Source organism: Hemiscyllium ocellatum, chromosome 4 (assembly GCF_020745735.1).
Source record: "Hemiscyllium ocellatum isolate sHemOce1 chromosome 4, sHemOce1.pat.X.cur, whole genome shotgun sequence".
NCBI lineage: Eukaryota > Metazoa > Chordata > Chondrichthyes > Orectolobiformes > Hemiscylliidae > Hemiscyllium > Hemiscyllium ocellatum.
Genome location: NC_083404.1, coordinates 13573519 through 13590754, shown reverse-complemented (window position 1 = coordinate 13590754; position 17236 = coordinate 13573519). Strand labels below are relative to the sequence as shown.

Here is a 17236-nt window from a genome sequence, read left to right as displayed (position 1 = left end):
ACTTATGAGTATGGCATAAGAAGAATGTTAAATGTAACAAGCCTCATTGAATAAATAACCTTGAGCCTAGCCCTTTGTTGAGATGAGAACCTACCTGGTGCAGGAATAAAGCAGCGTGTGCTCTACACCTTACCTTCCCTTTAACAATCTCATTGAGACCGAAACAGATGAGGCTACCTCTGTGCCAATGTATTCAAACAACAATGTTCCTTTTGAGATATAAAAGCACTTACAGCAAATCAGCATCAATCAGAAAACTTGGGTAAATGGGTAAGTCGTAGTGAAGATCAATTCACCAATTAACCAGTTTGCAGAAAATCAAACCGCTTGGTGAAACTAATGACAAAATTAAAGCCAGGTCATATTCATAACTCATGATTTGTCTTCTTTTCAAATTGTATAAGAGCTCATATTATTTTCCATTTTGATACAATTTTTCAAACATAAAATTCAATTTACAGAATTGTTGAATTCAATTTTTTTTTCCCCAAAATTTTTAGTGATCCAACTGCACAATCTTGGTTTTCAGTATTTGAAGTTCAGTAAAGAGCTTCACTGATCAGAATTAATGGCAGCTGTTTATGCCAGTGTATAAATACCTATATTGACCAATAGCATAGTTGCATTTGCCCTCAAATCCAGTGTTATTGCCCAGACTGGATTGAGTCACTTCAGAAAATCTTCCTGCATTAACTATTTAGCTGCTTATTAATTCATGAGATGCGGACATCAGTGGTTCTGCCAGCGTTTTATTGCCCACCCCTAGATGCCCTCGAGAAGGTGGTTGGTGAGCTGCATTCTTGAACCATTACAGTCTATTTACTCTAGGTGCACCTACAATGTCAATAGTTGGGACTTCCAATATTTTCACTCTTGACACTAAATGAATAGTGAGGTATTTCCTAATCAGGATGGTGAGTGGCTTGGATGGGATCTTGCAGGTGGTGGTGTTCCTGAGTATCTCCATCCTTTGTATTTTTATTTGGTATTTGTTGGAGTTGTAGGTATTGTCTAAGGAGCCTTGCTGAATTTTTGTAGTGTAGATGCTTCGAGTCAGTGTTAGTGGTGAAGGGAGTGGATGTGGTGCCAATCAATCAAGTTGTTTTATCCTGGACAATGTCAAGCTTCTCAAGAGATGTTGGAGCTGCACTTATCCATGGACATAAGAGGTATTCCATCACACTTCCGAATTATGCCTCGTAGATGTTGGATGGACTTTGGGAGTCAGGAGGTGAGTTGCTCACTACAGGGTATTCCTAGTGTCTAATGTGCTATTGTCACCATTACTTTTATAAGACCAGTCTAATTCAGTTTGTAGTCACTGGTAACCCCTAGGACATTGATAATAGAAGATTCCATTAAAGCAATTTCAGTGAATGTCAAGTGGTGACTGACATGACACTTGTCATTGCCTGATACCCACGTGACTCACAATGCTACTTGCTACTTATCAGTCCAAGCCTGGATATTGTCCATCTCTTGTTGCATTTGAACAAGGAGCACTTCAGTCTCTGAGGAGTCGCAAAACAGTGCTGAACGTTATGCAATCATCGGTGAACATCCCCACATCTGACATTATGATTGAAGGAACATATTTATTCTGAAGTTGAAGATAGTTGGGCCCAGGAAGCCACTTGAGGAATTTGTGTAGAGATGTCCTGGAGCTGAGATGACTGACCTCCAACAACCACAACCACCTTTCTTTGTAGCAGGAATGCCAGAACAATGGAATTAATCAGTTCAGCGTAATTAGTAGATGCACCATGCAAATAACATGTATTGTCTTGTTGATTCATCGTTGAAAGGAACTGGTCACATTATATTTTTAAGCCCTAATAAACAAGCTTTGGAGACTAATGAAAAGTTATTTGTAAGTCGCAAAAATTGCAAACCCTTTCCAGGCAGGAATTCTCAAGAATCAGTGTGCATGTTCCACCATGCTTTGGCATTCATGGCCAGATGACTGGGACAAGCCAGGATTGGCTACAGCCAAGCTCCATATTACAATGCACCTGCCAGATGATCGACAGTCTCATTGGAATGGGTCAAACTTAAGAGTCAGTGGCAAAACATCAACAAGTTTCCTGTATTCTAACTGGCGCTGCATTTTGGCCAAGTCAGATGGGATTCAGGGAGGCCCACCAACTTTCTGGATCAGCTGTTTCTGAAAGTTTGAAGTTCTAGAAATAGCAGAGGCTGGAGATTGATCAACTCTTCCATTTTTTAAGAATCATTACCACTGCCAGCTGCACCAGGCAACCCACTGGGTCAGATTTACAGAATTGGAGAGAGGTAGCTCAAGCATTAAGTGCCACCCCAGAACTGAGAAAGAGTGGTGCAATATGCTCCATATCTTCAGTACGGCTGGCAAAGCAACACACTGGGGAATTACCCTTTACCATCCTGCTCATGCTGAGCTTGATCACACTTGCTAATTTATTCAAGTAACATTTGCATAACTCATTTTTTACCTCCCTTATATCAATATGGGTCAATTGAAAGCTAAATACTGGAAATTGAAAATTAATCATAGAATTCCTACAGTGTGGAAACAGGCCCTTTGGCCCAACAAGTCACACCAATCCTCTGACAAATAACCCACCCAGACTCATTTCTCTTCCCTATTATTTTATGTTTATCCCAACTAATGCACGTAACCAACACATCCCTCAACACTATGAGCAATTTAGCAATTACTGCCCATCTTTGGATTGTAGGAGGAAGCCCATGCAGACTTGGAGAAAATGTGCAAGCGCCACACAGACGGCCACCCGAAGCTGGAAACAAACCCAGATCCCTGGTGCTGTAAGGCAGCAGTGCTGACCACTGAGCCACCACGCTGCCCCCAGATGCTAGAGAGACACGGCTAGACTGGCAAAACCAGTGGTTAATCTTCAGAGCAATACAGACCTGAGCTTTCAAAATGTACTTTAATTCCTGAAACTCAAGGGTTCATGCAGTAATTTTATAGATTCTTTCCTTTTATCACAAATCTGCAGTGTTTGTGGCACTGGAGAAACAAGGTGAAAACCATGATACTGAATAACCAAAGCCACCCAGTCAGGAGCACGTTTGATTTACCTTCTATGTCCTTTATAGGAGTTTAGGAGTCTCAATGGCACAGCAAGATGGTTTTGTGGTTAGCAATGCTACCTCATTGTGTTAGGAACTGGGTTCCATTCCAGCCTGAGCTAACTGTCTGTGTAGAGCTTGCACATTCTCCCTGTGTCTGTGTGGGTTTCCTCCACTATTTTAAAGATGTGCAGGTTAGATCGATTGGCTATGCTAAATTGCTGATTGAATTCAGGGTAATTGACTAGCCAAGGGGTGGGATGCCTTTCAAATGGTCAAAAGACTTGATGGACTGAATAGCCGGCTTCCATACTGTTGGGATGCAATGAGTGAAGTTGCAGATTCTTTTTCCTTTTTAATTTGCTGCTGTGCACAAGTGCACTTTAAGCATAGAGGGTACAAAGTAATAAAAATAGTGATAAATGATACAGTGAACCTAGAATTGACTAATGTGAGAGTCGAGCACTGTCCTTCCCTCAGCTGCTTGCTGCTATCCTGAATTTGATTGATGGAAGTTTGCAGGTCTCGCTGCTAACACCTGTTTTATACCAAGACCTGTTCCAATGGGGGAATATTGGCACGAGATGCAGAAACACAAGAGTATTGCCCTCTACAGGCCATCAGGAGGCATAAGTATTTTTACTTAAATGTGCAACAGTGGAGCAAGTCATTTCAGACACACTAGGCCACCCGATACACCTCATCATTGTTCTTACCTTCTTTCTTCATGCCAGCTCGAAAACATTTCTTCAATCTGCAATATCTGCATTGGTTCCTCTTGTCTTTGTCAACGACACATTGCCGATTAAATCTGTAGGGTTTAATGGCAAATTCCTAACTAACTTTGAACCATCACATGCAGTCAGGATTGTCATTCGCACTGCTAAAAGACCTATTTTGAAACTTAAAAAGAAAAATGTTAAGTTCCTCTTTATTTTTAAACACATTACTGGCAACACGATTGAGAGGCAATATTGTAGTGGTTTTTAAATCATGAGGGGTATAGATAATGAGAATGGCAGGTGTATTTTCCCCAGGGTGGGGAATTTCAAGATTAGGATGCATTTTTTAAGGTTAGAGGAGAAAGATTTTAAAAAGACTGAGGGGCAATTGTTTTTACACAGTGTGGAATGAACTTCTAGAGAAAGTGGTGGCTGTGGGTACAGCTATCACATTTTTCAAAAATTTAGAAAAATACATGATTAAGAAAGGTTTGGAGGTTTATGGGCCAAGCACAGGTAGATCAGACTAGTTTGGGATTACGGTCGGTGTGGACTGATTGGACCAAAGGGTCTGTTTCCATGCTGTATGCAGTTAAAAATCACACAACACCAGATTATAGTCCAAAAGGTTTATTTGAATGTCCAAGCTTTCGGAGCGCTGCTTGTTTATCAGGTAGCTAATGGGGCAGGATCATAGGATGCAGAATTTATAAGTAAAAGATCAAAAAGTGTCATACAACTGATGTAATGTATCAGACAAACCTTTATGGCTGTTAAGTCTTTAATCACTTAGAATGGAGATGTAGATTTTGATTGAGTAATATATAAATGACAGAATTTCTTTCAAATCACTGACCCAAGATAACTTGAGGTTTTATCAGTGGATTTAAAAAGTTGACATCTCAGTTCAGACAATGCATTAAAGGTGTGAGGTTAGAGTCTGGACTCAGACTGGTTTTATTTTCAAAGTAGGAATTTATAAAATGTCACACTCACTGACTGCCTACAGGCTGTGTACTTTTTGACTCCATGTTGTCTGACTCTGTAACTGTAATGGACAAACATATGAGAATAATGGTGTCCCTGATTAAGTTTAAAAAAAATAACATGACAGTCTGTGGCAAGAATAGTCCACGTGATCTAAAAGACTTTGAGGAAATAGTGGATAGAACATAGAACAATACAGCGCAAAACAGGCCCTTCGGGCCTCAATGTTGCACCGACCTGTGAACTATTCTTAGCTTGTCCCCCAACACTATCCCAAAATCACCCATGTACTTATCAATGGAATGTTTTAATCTCCCTAATGTGACTGAGTTGACTACATTAGCAGGTAGGGCATTCCACACCCTTACCAATCTCTGTGTAAAGAACCTGTCCCTGACATCTGTCTTAAATCTATCACCCCTCAAGTTATAGTTATGCCCCCTTGTACACGCTGATGTCATCATCCTGGGAAAAAGACTTTCACTGTCTACTCTATCTAATCCTCTGATTATCTTATATGTCTCTATCAAACACCCTCTTTGCTGCCTTCTTGCCAATGAGAACAGGTTCACGTCTCACAGACCTTCCCTCCAGACCAGGCAACATCTTGGTAAATCTCCTCTGCACCTTTCCCAATGCTTCCACATCCTTCCTGAAATACGGGGACCAGAATCGTACACAATATTCCAGCAGCGCTTTGTACAGTTGCAGCATGATATTGCGACTCCGGAGCTCAATCCCTCTACCAATGAAACCTAACACACCGTATGCCTTCTTAACAGCACTATCCACCTGGGTGGCAACTTTCAGGGATCTATGTACATGGACTCCAAGATCCCTCTGCACATCCACACTACCAAGAGTATTTCCATCGACTCAGTACTCTACCTTCCTGTTATTCATTTCAAAGTGCATCACCTCACATTTAGCTGCATTGAACTCCATTTGCCACCTCTCAGCCCAATTCTGCAGTTTATCCAAGTCCCCTGCAACCTGTAACATTTTTCCACACTGTCCACTACTCCACTGACTTTAATGTCATCTGCAAATTTACTAATCCATCCACCTATGCCTGCGTCTAAGTCATTTATAAAAATGACAAACAGCAGTGATCCCAAAACAAATCCTTGAGGCACACCACTAGTAACCGGACTCCAGGCTGAATATTTTCCATCAACCACCACTTACTGCCTTCTTTCAGAAAGCCAGTTTCTAATCCAAACTGCTAAATCACCCTCAATCCCATGCCTCTGCATTTTCTCCAACAGCCGACCATGTAGAACCTTATCAAAAGCTTTACTGAAGCCCATGTGTACCACGTCAACTGCCCTACCCTCATCAACATATTTGATCACCTTCTCAAAAAACTCAATGAGGTTTGTGAGACACGACCAGCCCTTGATGAAACTATGTTGACTATCAATATTGAGCGGCCCTTGAGCCCCGCTCCTCCAACCTCCGCCCTTGAGCCCCGCTCCTCCAACCGCCACCAAGCCAGAACCCCACTGGTTCTCACCTACCACCCCACCAACCTCCGTATACAACGTATCATCCGCCGTCATTTCAGCCACCTCCAAACGGACCCCACCACCAGGGATATATTTCCCTCCCCTCCCCTATCAACGTTCCGCAAAGACCACTCCCTTCGTGACTCCCTCGTCAGGTCCACACGCCCCACCAACCCAACCTCCACTCCCGGCACCTTCCCCTGCAACCGCAGGAAATGTAAAACTTGCGCCCACACCTCCTCCCTCACTTCCTTCCAAGGCCCCAAGGGATCCTTCCATATCCGCCACAAGTTCACCTGTACCTCCACACACATCATCTATTGCATCCGCTGCACCCGATGTGGCCTCCTCTATATTGGGGAGACAGGCCGCTTACTTGCGGAACGCTTCAGAGAACACCTCAGGGACGCACGGACCAACCAACCCAACCACCCCGTGGCTCAACACTTTAACTCTCCCTCCCACTCCACCGAGGACATGCAGGTCCTTGGACTCCTCCACCGGCAGAACATAACAACACGACGGCTGGAGGAAGAGCGCCTCATCTTCCGCCTGGGAACCCTCCAACCACAAGAGATGAACTCAGATTTCTCCAGTTTCCTCATTTCCCCTCCCCCACCTTGTCTCAGTCGGTTCCCTCAACTCAGCACCACCCTCCTAACCTGCAATCCTCTTCCTGACCTCTCCGCCCCCACCCCACTCCGGCCTATCACCCTCACCTTGACCTCCTTCCACCTATCACATTTCCATCGCCCCTCCCCCAGGTCACTCCTCCCTACCTTTTATCTTAGCCTGCTTGGCACACTCTCCTCATTCCTGATGAAGGGCTTATGCCCGAAATGTCGAATTTCCTATTCCTTGGACGCTGCCTAACCTGCTGTGCCTTAACCAGCAACACATTTTCAACTATCAATATTGAGTGCAGAACAAGAAGAGTATAAAAGGAAAATTGTTAGTATCACTGTAAAATGACAGGGTGGACACGTAAAAAGGATGAAAGTTGTGAATTATAGTCCCAAAAATTGCAGATGACACAATATTAAGACCAAGGATGCAGAAAGGCAAGTGACCTGGAAGTGAAATAATGTTTGAATGCAAATACGATAAGACTTTCAATGATCAGAGAACCAATATTATTAAAGAAAGGTGCTTCCGTGGGTTAATTACCTACCTGAATTTTGAGAGATTTTTGTTTCTAGTCAAGAAGGTCACTATGGAACAACCGGTAGGTACTATAACCAGAAAAAAATTACATTCGAAATGGGAAATGAATAGTCATTTGTCTATGAAACAGGCAGATAGGTTTTGAGGCTTTGGATATAATAGTGGTGCGCAGCATTAGGTATGTCAGGTATGAATTGTGTTGTACTCATTGTAAGGTAATCCTTAATTGTGACAGGGCTACAAACAGAGATAGTTGATTGACCATCTGATTGTTTGAATTTTAGAGGTTTATAAAATTATGAGGGGCATGGATAAGGTAAACAGACAAGGCCTTTTCCCCAGGGTGGGAGTGTCCAAAAATAGAGTGCATAGACTTAAGGTGAGAGGTAAGGATTTAAAAGGGACCTAAGGTGCAACGTTTTCACACAGAGGGTGGTACGTGCATAGAATGAGCTGCCAGAGGAAGTGGTGGAGGTTGGTGCAATTACAATATTTAAAAAACATCAGGATGGGTATATGAATAGGAAGGGTTTAGAGGGATATGGGTCAAATGCTGGCAAATGGGACTAGATTTATCTCGGATATCTGGTTGGCATGGACGAGTTGGACTGAAGGGTCTGTTTCAATGCTGTACAGCTCTATGGCTCCACAGCTCTAACTGAATGGAAAGGAAAGGTAGGCAGATTGTGTATTGGTCTATTCATTCACTAATGTTTCCTTAGCATTTCTTAAGTTGATTTTTACCCTTTTTGTTGCATTAATTGTGTACAAGAGAAAATGTAATGTAAATTAGAGATCCATAGCACTTCAACAGCCTACTTCAGAGAGTCTGGAGAAATTGGAAAACATGACAGAGCAAAACCCCACTTGACCGATTCACTTGGAAGATGATATGAAACAGAGAAGGAAATAGATTATGGACCATTGGTGAAGAAGGGTCTAGTAATGATGTGGAACAAGAAAACTATTGCAAATATGACTGAATCAAAGTTGATATATTATTCAACTCGCTGAACACACACTCATTTGTGATACATGTTCAAACACATGACATACTAATTAAACTATATATGACTCTGACAACTATCTTGCAGGCTGGTATCCATCCATTTTTAACACTTTTGCCTTGACATTTCTCTAATCTGTCATCAGGCTGCACTCTTTTACTCCTGTATTCAGGATGGGTCCTTTTCGCTAAGTCTACTCTCCTCGTGCACAGTAGCCAAAACTCAAGTTAGTATCCGAGGAATAGCCTGACTACACTGAAGATTTGACATAAGATGCAGGAGCAGATATAGGTCAGTCAGCCCATCAAGTCTGCTCCGCCATTCCATCATGGCTGATACATTTCTCAACCCCATTCTCCTGCTTCTTCCCACAACCCTTACACCCCCTCAACAATCAAGAACCGGTCTATATCTGTCTTAAATACTCAATGACTTGGCCTCCATGGCTTTCTGTGGAAATGAGTTCCACAGATTCAAGACTGCCTCTTAAAGTTACTATTGTATCTGTTTCTACTACCTCCTCTGCCAGCACATTCCACAAGACCAACAATTCAAGGAGACTACTCTGATATTATTACAGTCCTAAGCGTAGTATTCCATTGTTACACATGACACTGCATTGATAAGTATGGGAGGTCTCAGGGGTCAGCACTCTGAGGTTCTGTGAGTGGTCTCAGGGGTCAGCACTCTGGTCATTACTATTTGCAATGACACACATAATCTTCAGATGGAGTCTGAGGGATGAAACAAAACCTCGTTTTGCTGAGAATATCAATTATGTGGCCAAAAAGAGAGAAGAAAAGGGGAGGAAGACGGAATTGCCAATAAAGCAGGTGGATCAAATATAAATAGAGATTCTTGACTATTTATTGTTTAATGTGAATATAATGTTATCAGTGAATACGAAGGAAAAGGGAGAAAGCATTGTGAATGAAAAATAAATAGGTCTTACTCCACACAACACAGAAATTTCCAAGTACTGTGTTTGGAAAGGTGACAAAGCCATCAGCACAGTGTTTCCATTCTTTTCGACATAAGAGCATAGCAAGCGTGTTAGTTAAAGTGTTAGTTTGAAATTTTCCAAAGCACTTATTCATCCAATTCAGAATAAACTGTCATCATCGTGTGTGGTGAGTGGAACAAGGTTGGCCAGGTAGATCTCACCGGGTGGGAGTTCCCTGATTTGGTTTGTTAACCAGGGCCAATCAGGGAGTCCTGGCTGATGGTTATAAACAGCAACCCCAGGGATTCTCCTCAGGGACTTGCTCGGAGATGGCTGATCAGAGTCCACATGCTGTTCACATCTAAATAAAGGGTGACTTGATGACTGAATACCAGCCTCCGTGGAGTTAGTCCAGCGTACAATATCTGTCACTGGAGAATTTTACGATATGGGAATTAATTTGATGTCCCATATTAGGCATGTAAACTTTGAGAGTCTCTGGAAATTAGATTTATTCATGGAAAATTGATTGAAAGTCTTACACTGGGTATTCTAAGGGGTAAAGAAAAAGTGAATTTAAATAATTTGCTTAACATAATCACAAACTCTACAAAAAGCCTCAGAATCAAACTTAAGTGAAAAGAATAGAATGGCTGTCTTTGATTGAAGCATATAGTGATGGATGTGTAAAAGACAGAAGATATTCTCGGTATAAATTCAAGGGAAAATCAGTATTTGCCACAGGAGACAATTGAACGTATGGTGTCTTAGTGTATGAATTGCTGAAGTCAGGTGCGCAGGTATAACAAGCAATTAGGAAAGATAATAGAATGCTGTTTTTTATTGGGAAGGAAATTGAAAACCAAACTAGGGAGGTTATGCTTCATTTAAAAATCAGAGCACTGGTGAGACCAGTAAGGACCCACGAGTACAACATACAAACGTTTGAATGAGAAGCAGGAATAGGCTTCCTCAAACCCCACTACCATGGCTTATCCGACAGCTCCACAGTTCTGCAAACACCTGATAATTATTTATTTGCCTCCACTTTGGAAATATTCAAAAACTCTGAGGAAGAGAACTCCAGTGAGTGACAAACCTTACTGAGAAAAAAAAAGTCATTAGGTTTAAATGAGCAGCCACTTGTTTGAACCAGTTTCTGGATCCTCCCAGAAGAGGAAACATCTTTTTCACATGTGTGTGTGTTCGGGACTTCAGATGTTTCACTCAAGTCACTTCCAAATCTTCTAAACTCCAACAGATAAAGTTGAGCCTATCCAACCTTCCTTTGTTAATGCCCCCACCATTCCAGATACAAGTCTAGGATCCCAACCGTGCAGACAGAGGACATTCGGCCCATTAACTCAGCACCAACTCTTTGAAGAGCATCCCGCACCCCCCAAACCATATCCAATCCCACAGCTAATCCACCTAGTCTACACATCCCACCTGACCTGCACATCTTTGAACTGTGGGAAGAAACCAGAGTAAGCGCAGGCAGACACGGGGAGAGCTTACAAACTGCACACAAACAGTCAGCTGAGGCCGGAATCCAACCCAGGTCCCTGGCACTGTGAGACAGCAATGTTAACCACTGAGCCATGGTGTAGCCCAGTCTAGTAAACCTTGTATGAACTGTTTCAAATGTGTTTACATGCTTCCCTAAGTCAGACTCTTGAACAATTCCTATGATCGAAGGTAGCTCCTACAACCCCGCTATTTAAATAAAAGGAGATAGAGAAAAATCTGGAAATTATAGACTGGTTAATCAGAGATCAGTTGTATGGAAATGCAAGAGTTCATAATTAAAAAATAATTAGTGGAACAGTTGGAAAGCAGCATCAGAAGTGGACAGAGTCAGTGTGGATTTATAAAAGGAAATCATACTCCACAAATCTGCTGGAATATCTTGAGGATATAACGAATAGAGTTAATAAGGGGAAGCCACTAAATGTGGTTTACTTGGACATTCAAAGGTTTCAGTAAAGTTCCACACAAGAGAAACAAGAAACAAAAGAGTAGGAATAAAAAAAAATCTACCTCCCCACCACCCCACTGAATGGTAGTGAGAGACTAGTGGGGTACTGAAAGGATTTGTGCTTGGACCCTGGTTATTAGCAACAAATGTTAATGACTTTAAGGAGAGAATTAAATGTAATATGTTTGCAGAATGCGCAAAACTGAATGGGAGGGTGAGCTATGAGGAGGATACAGAGATATTTCAGTGTGATTTCGTCAAAGTGAGTGAGTGAACAAATGCATGACAGAGAAGTATATTATGAATAATTCCACTTTATTAGTAAATTCAGAAAGGCAGAACATTACATGAATGGTGGTAAATTTTGAAAGGGAGATATGCAATGAGACCTGGGTGTCCTTGTACACCAGTCACTGAAAGGAAACGTGTAGATACAGCAGGTGGTGAAGAAGGCAAATTGGATGTGGGCCAGCATAGCGGGAGAATTCAATTACTTGCTGCATTTGTACAAACCCTTGGTGAGACAACACCTGGAAAACTGTGTACAGTTTTAGCCTCCTCATGGGAGGAGGATGTTCTGACAGAATCCTGGAGTGGCAGGCCTGATGTATGAAGAGAGACTGGATTAGTTAGGACTATATCCACTGGAGTTAAGAATGAGGGGGAAATCTGGGGTAAACTCAGGAAGGATGTTCCTGATTAATCTGGATGTTCTGGGGAAATGTAGAACAGGGGGTCACAGTCTAAGGATACGGGGTAGGTAGTAAGAGACTGAGATAAGGAGAAATGTCTTCACCCAGAGCGGTGAGCTTCTGCCACAAAAACAGGTTCATGCCAAAACATTGAAAGCTTTTAAGAAGGTGTTTAACATTGTTCTTAGGGCTAAAGGGATCAAAGGGTATAGTGTGAAAGCAGGAAGAGAGCACGGAGTTGGATGATTGCCAATGATCACAGAATGGTATAATAGGCTTGAAGGGCCTACTCTTCCACTTATTTTCTGCGTTTCCATAATGTAGATAGTACTCAAGATATGGTGTCATCAGTGCCCTGATTTTAAATGAAGCATAACCTCCCTAGTGTGATTTTCAATTTCCTTCCCAATAAAGAACAGCATTCTATTACCTTGCCTAATTGCTTGCTGTACCTGCAGATCAGGCTTTAGCAATTCATGCACTAAGACACCAAAATTCCCCTTCTTCTCAAAGCTCTGCAATCTCTCATCACTTAAACGACATGCTTCTTTTTGAGTCTGCCCAAAAGAAATGACAATTCTGCATTTTCTAACATTATACTCCACTTGTCAGATCTTAACTCTCTGGCTTAACTGATCTGCAAACCTCTTTAGGCAGCTTATGCCCTTTTCTCATTCCTTCATGTAATATGGGCATCACTCCCAAGGTCATCATTTGTTTCCCATCACAAATTGCCCCTGAACTGCATCTTGCTAATCCATTTCAGTGAGCAATAAGAATGAACCATTTTTCTTTAGGTCTGGAGTCACACTAAGGCCAGACTAGATCTGCTAAGAATGGCAGGTTTCTTTCAGTGGACCAGACGGGCTTTTATGAGAACTGCCAATGTGAATAGAGTCATACTTGGCTAGGTTTTAATGTAAGATTTTATTTATTTATTTTTAAAATGCTCTTCAGCCCATTAAATCTGTACCGGTCAAGAACAAACACCTAATTATTCGAATTCCATTTCAAGCACATGGCACATATTCTTGTTTGCCTTCGCATCGCAAATGCACCTCCTTTTTTAAAAAGAATTAGATTCCCTACAGTGTGGAAATAGGCCCTTCAGCCCAACCAGCCCAACCAGACCACTTCCGAAGAATAACTCACCCAGAACCATTCCACTACATTTACCCCTGACTTATGCTCCTAACCTACACAGCCTTGAAAACTACGGCAATTTAGCATGGCCAATTCACCTAATATGCACATCTTTAGACTGTGGGAGGAAACCCACGCAGACATGGAGAGAATGTGCAAACCCCACACAGACAGTCACCTGAGGCTGAAATCAAACCTGGGTCCCTGGCGCTGTGAGGGAGCAATGCTAATCACTGAGCCATCGTGTCACCCTAATTTGAGACTTTATTGAATTCAAGTGACACCTTTTGCCATGCTGTGGTTGGAACCCATGTTCTCAGCTCATGAGCCTGGGCCTCTGCATTGCTAGGCCAGTATCATTACTACTACATCACCACCTCTCTGCTTCACAACATTCTGGCTAACTGATCATTATGTTATCAGCAAATATACCGAACATTTCATAATACCTTCAGCCCAAGTAATTGGGGTGGGAACTATGTGATAATCAGTCGAAGGTTTCCTTACTGATGTTGACACAATGCCCTCATGGGCTCCTGAGTCAGTCAGTCAATGTTGAGAATTCCCAAGGCAACTCCCTCCTGTCTGCTGTGTGGGTGAGGTGGTGATGGTGTAGTCTGGGACATGGTCTGTTTCCATAAGCATGACTAGAGTCACAAGGAGGCCAGCCGAGGTAAGGGTAGATGTATCTTCCGAAAAGTGCTGCCATCTGGTGACGGACAGTTGAGATTGTCCGTCTGAGGTGAGATTTGAACCAGGTCCCCAGAGCATTACCTCAGCAGGTCTGGCAGCATCTGTGAAGAGAAATCAGAGTTAACGTTTTGGGTCCGAAACATTAACTCTGATTTCTCTTCACAGATGCTGCAATATCCAGCAATTTCTGCTTCAGTTTCTGATTTACAGTATCCGCAGTTCTTTAGGTTTTCCACACAACATGAGTTGGATTTCTAGAATACTAGTGCAGCAGTTATAGCATCACTTGCCCATAGTTCTAAATGGGTTTATGTTTATGTTACATTGATACCAGCTGTTCTACTGATGTCACGTGCAGTCTGTGGGTGGAAACAAGGAGCTTCCAGCTTTTGGGGGATCAGATCTCAGGTTCTATTAATTATTCTTGACCATATGTAGTTGTACTTAATGAAGTAATGCAATAATCCTTTTCGTTACCTAAGAACAGCACCTCTTGTATAGATATTATCGCACTTCTCACTAACAGACCCACGTTACCACTTATTTGATTTATATCAATCTCAGTGTACCATAGTCCCAGCTGCACAAACCTGGCTCAAGTGAAACACCCCCAAAGTGATCGAGTTTATGTTTAGGTGGGGTGGCAGTCACGGGGACAGTTGGGTTGAGTGCTGCACTGAATGAAGGAATGCCACTGGTTCTGAAACTTATAGGAAATCAAAACATAAAGCAGCTTTTACCCCTCAGAACGCCGCACCCGTAACACTCTCCATTGCCCCATCAACGTTACCACGTACCCCCAACCAATGTCCAACAGCCCTTCAAGCCATTCATGCCAAGCTTTATCTCTCTAAACAATCTTGATGCCAATTTACAGCTCCCATTCCATCTATTCACTCCCCCGCTTCTAAGGAATTTTACAGCCCCATTCCAAACTGTGCTCATTTATCTACTCCAAAAAGGACCATTGTAATCCCTATGACCACTTAGTGCTAAATCATGCCAACCCATGAACCCCACCCCCCCACTCCATAACTAGCTCCTTCAATATTTACTCACTCCAGATTCAGCCCAGGTAAACCTCAGGACCCATACTAACAATCTACTCATTCATTTACTTTCCTTCAAATATACAATATCTTATTAAAACGAAAAATATTTCTATTCAAAGACCCACTTCAATAACTCTAACTATTTGAAACTGAATATAGGCTGTGAACTGACAGGTATTCTGCTGTGATAAGCACAGTTTGCTGAATTAGTCATGCAACCTGTGATAAAGATCTGAGTTATAGGGAGTGGCTGAACAGGCTGGGGCTGTTTTCCCTGGAGGGTCGGAGGCTGAGGGGTGACCTTATAGAGGTTTACAAAATTATGAGGGGCATGAATAGTGGAAATAGAAAAAGTCTTTTCCCTTGGGTCGGGGAGTCCAGAACTAGAGGGCATAGGTTTAGGGTGAGATGGAAAAGATATAAAAGAGACCTACGGGGCAACATTTTCACACAGAGGGTGGTACGTGCATGGAATGAGCTGCCAGAGAATGTAGTGGAGGCTGGTACAATTGCAACGTTTAAGAGGCATTTGGATGGGTGTATGAATAGGAAGGGTTTGGAGGGATATGGGCCGGGCGCTGGCAGGTGGGACTAGATTGGGTTGGGATATCTGGTCGGCATGGATAGGTTGGACCAAATGGTCTGTTTCCATGCTGTACATCTCTATGACTCTATGCAGCAAAATAGGAAACATGGACTTTTTAAAACTAGAGGCTGTTTTATTTAAATTTAAAGGGGCCAGAGATTTAAATGGCAGACAACTTGACAGTTCCAATGAGTTTATCTGCTTTTATGCACATTCATATCCATTCATAGTTCTGCCCTCCACACCAATAATTCCGAACAAACTCATCTCTAAATTCCAAGACAACACTTCCTCTACCATAATCCTCATCACCAGTGCCCACCACGGCTATTTACACAGCCCTCCACTGTACTCCAATACACTCACGACTGTGTGGCCAAATTCAGCTCTCATGCCAACTACAGGTTTCCTGATGACACCACTGTTTGAGGTCAGATCTCGAACAATGACAAGACAGAACAAGCAAAACCAATTAAATGCTTAGTGGTGTGGTGTATAGATGACAATCTGTCCATCAACATCAGCAAAACGAAGGAGCCGGTCATTCACTGCAGGAAGTGGAGTGGGGGTGGACCTCTGTCTGAGATGGAGAGGGTCGAGAGCGTCAAGTTCCTGGGAGTGACGATGGCCAACAATCTGTCCTGGACCACCCATGTCGAACAGATGGTCAAGAAAGCACAACAATGTCTCTACTTCCTCAGGAGGCTAAGAAAATTCACAAGGACACTGAACAATTTTTCTAGCAACCTATCAAAGACCCCTCCCCACTCAGGTATACTCTCTTCCATCAGGCAGAGGATATAGAGGTTTGAATACATATACAAAGAAATTCAAGCACAGCTTCTTCCCTGCTGTTATCAGACTTTTGAACAGACCTTTCACCTGTTAATCTTGATATCTCTCTCTCTCTCTGCATCTTCTCTGCAGCTGTAACATTGTATACTGCAATCTGTTCTGCTGTGTGGGGTACAATCTGCCTGTGTAGCACACATAACAACACTTTTCACTGTATCATGGTACACGTGACAACAATAAATCAATCAATTGATCAATCAATCAATCATATCCATTCAATCCCAATGTGAACTTGACATCGCCATTGGACAATTGGCATCACCAATGGTTACTGAACTGGATTTGAGTTGATTTATTTGGTTTGGTTTATTTATTGTCACGTTTATTGTGTTACAAAATGCAGTGAAAAATGCTGTATCATGTTGCCGCTCTGCAGCGCCATGTTAAAACATAGAATATAAAGGCGGAGGAATGAAGAAATAAAGAAAAAAAGTGTTAACTTTACCGTCCTTCCGATTAAATGCTCCACCATGGGTCATGGGTCACGGTGGCCAGGCACAGGGTCGTTCACTGTGCCACCATCATGGCAATGAAAGTCCGAATTCTTCAGTGCCATCTCGCCTCCACCAATGCTCTCACCACTGAGAGTCCTAGCTGGACCTCACCAATGGAGACGCCACTAATGCTGCTGGGTATCACTCCAGCCCAAACCTGACTCCTCCACCATGAGTCCACTTCAGGCCCACCTCATCAATGTAATCTCTCTTAAAATACACTCCTGCTGAAGCTCTTTGGAGAAGTAGGGTTTTACGATCCCTTTGGATGAGATAAATCTAGATCTTTTTCTGAAAGCTGGTGTGGTATCTGAAAATTCTGACTGATGAAATTGGATCT

General features: G+C 42.5%; 1 protein-coding gene across 5 annotated transcripts in view; it reads right to left on the bottom strand.

Moving 5' to 3' along the window:
• The window catches only part of LOC132815297 (hepatocyte nuclear factor 4-gamma-like), a 134683-nt gene that overhangs the window by 23264 nt on the left and 94183 nt on the right, over positions 1-17236 (bottom strand). For all 5 annotated transcript variants that reach the window (XM_060824138.1, XM_060824136.1, XM_060824140.1 and 2 more), the window contains one exon: positions 3789-3883. In XM_060824138.1, coding sequence (XP_060680121.1) covers positions 3789-3883 — 95 coding nt within the window. The remainder of the gene's footprint in view (positions 1-3788; positions 3884-17236) is intronic.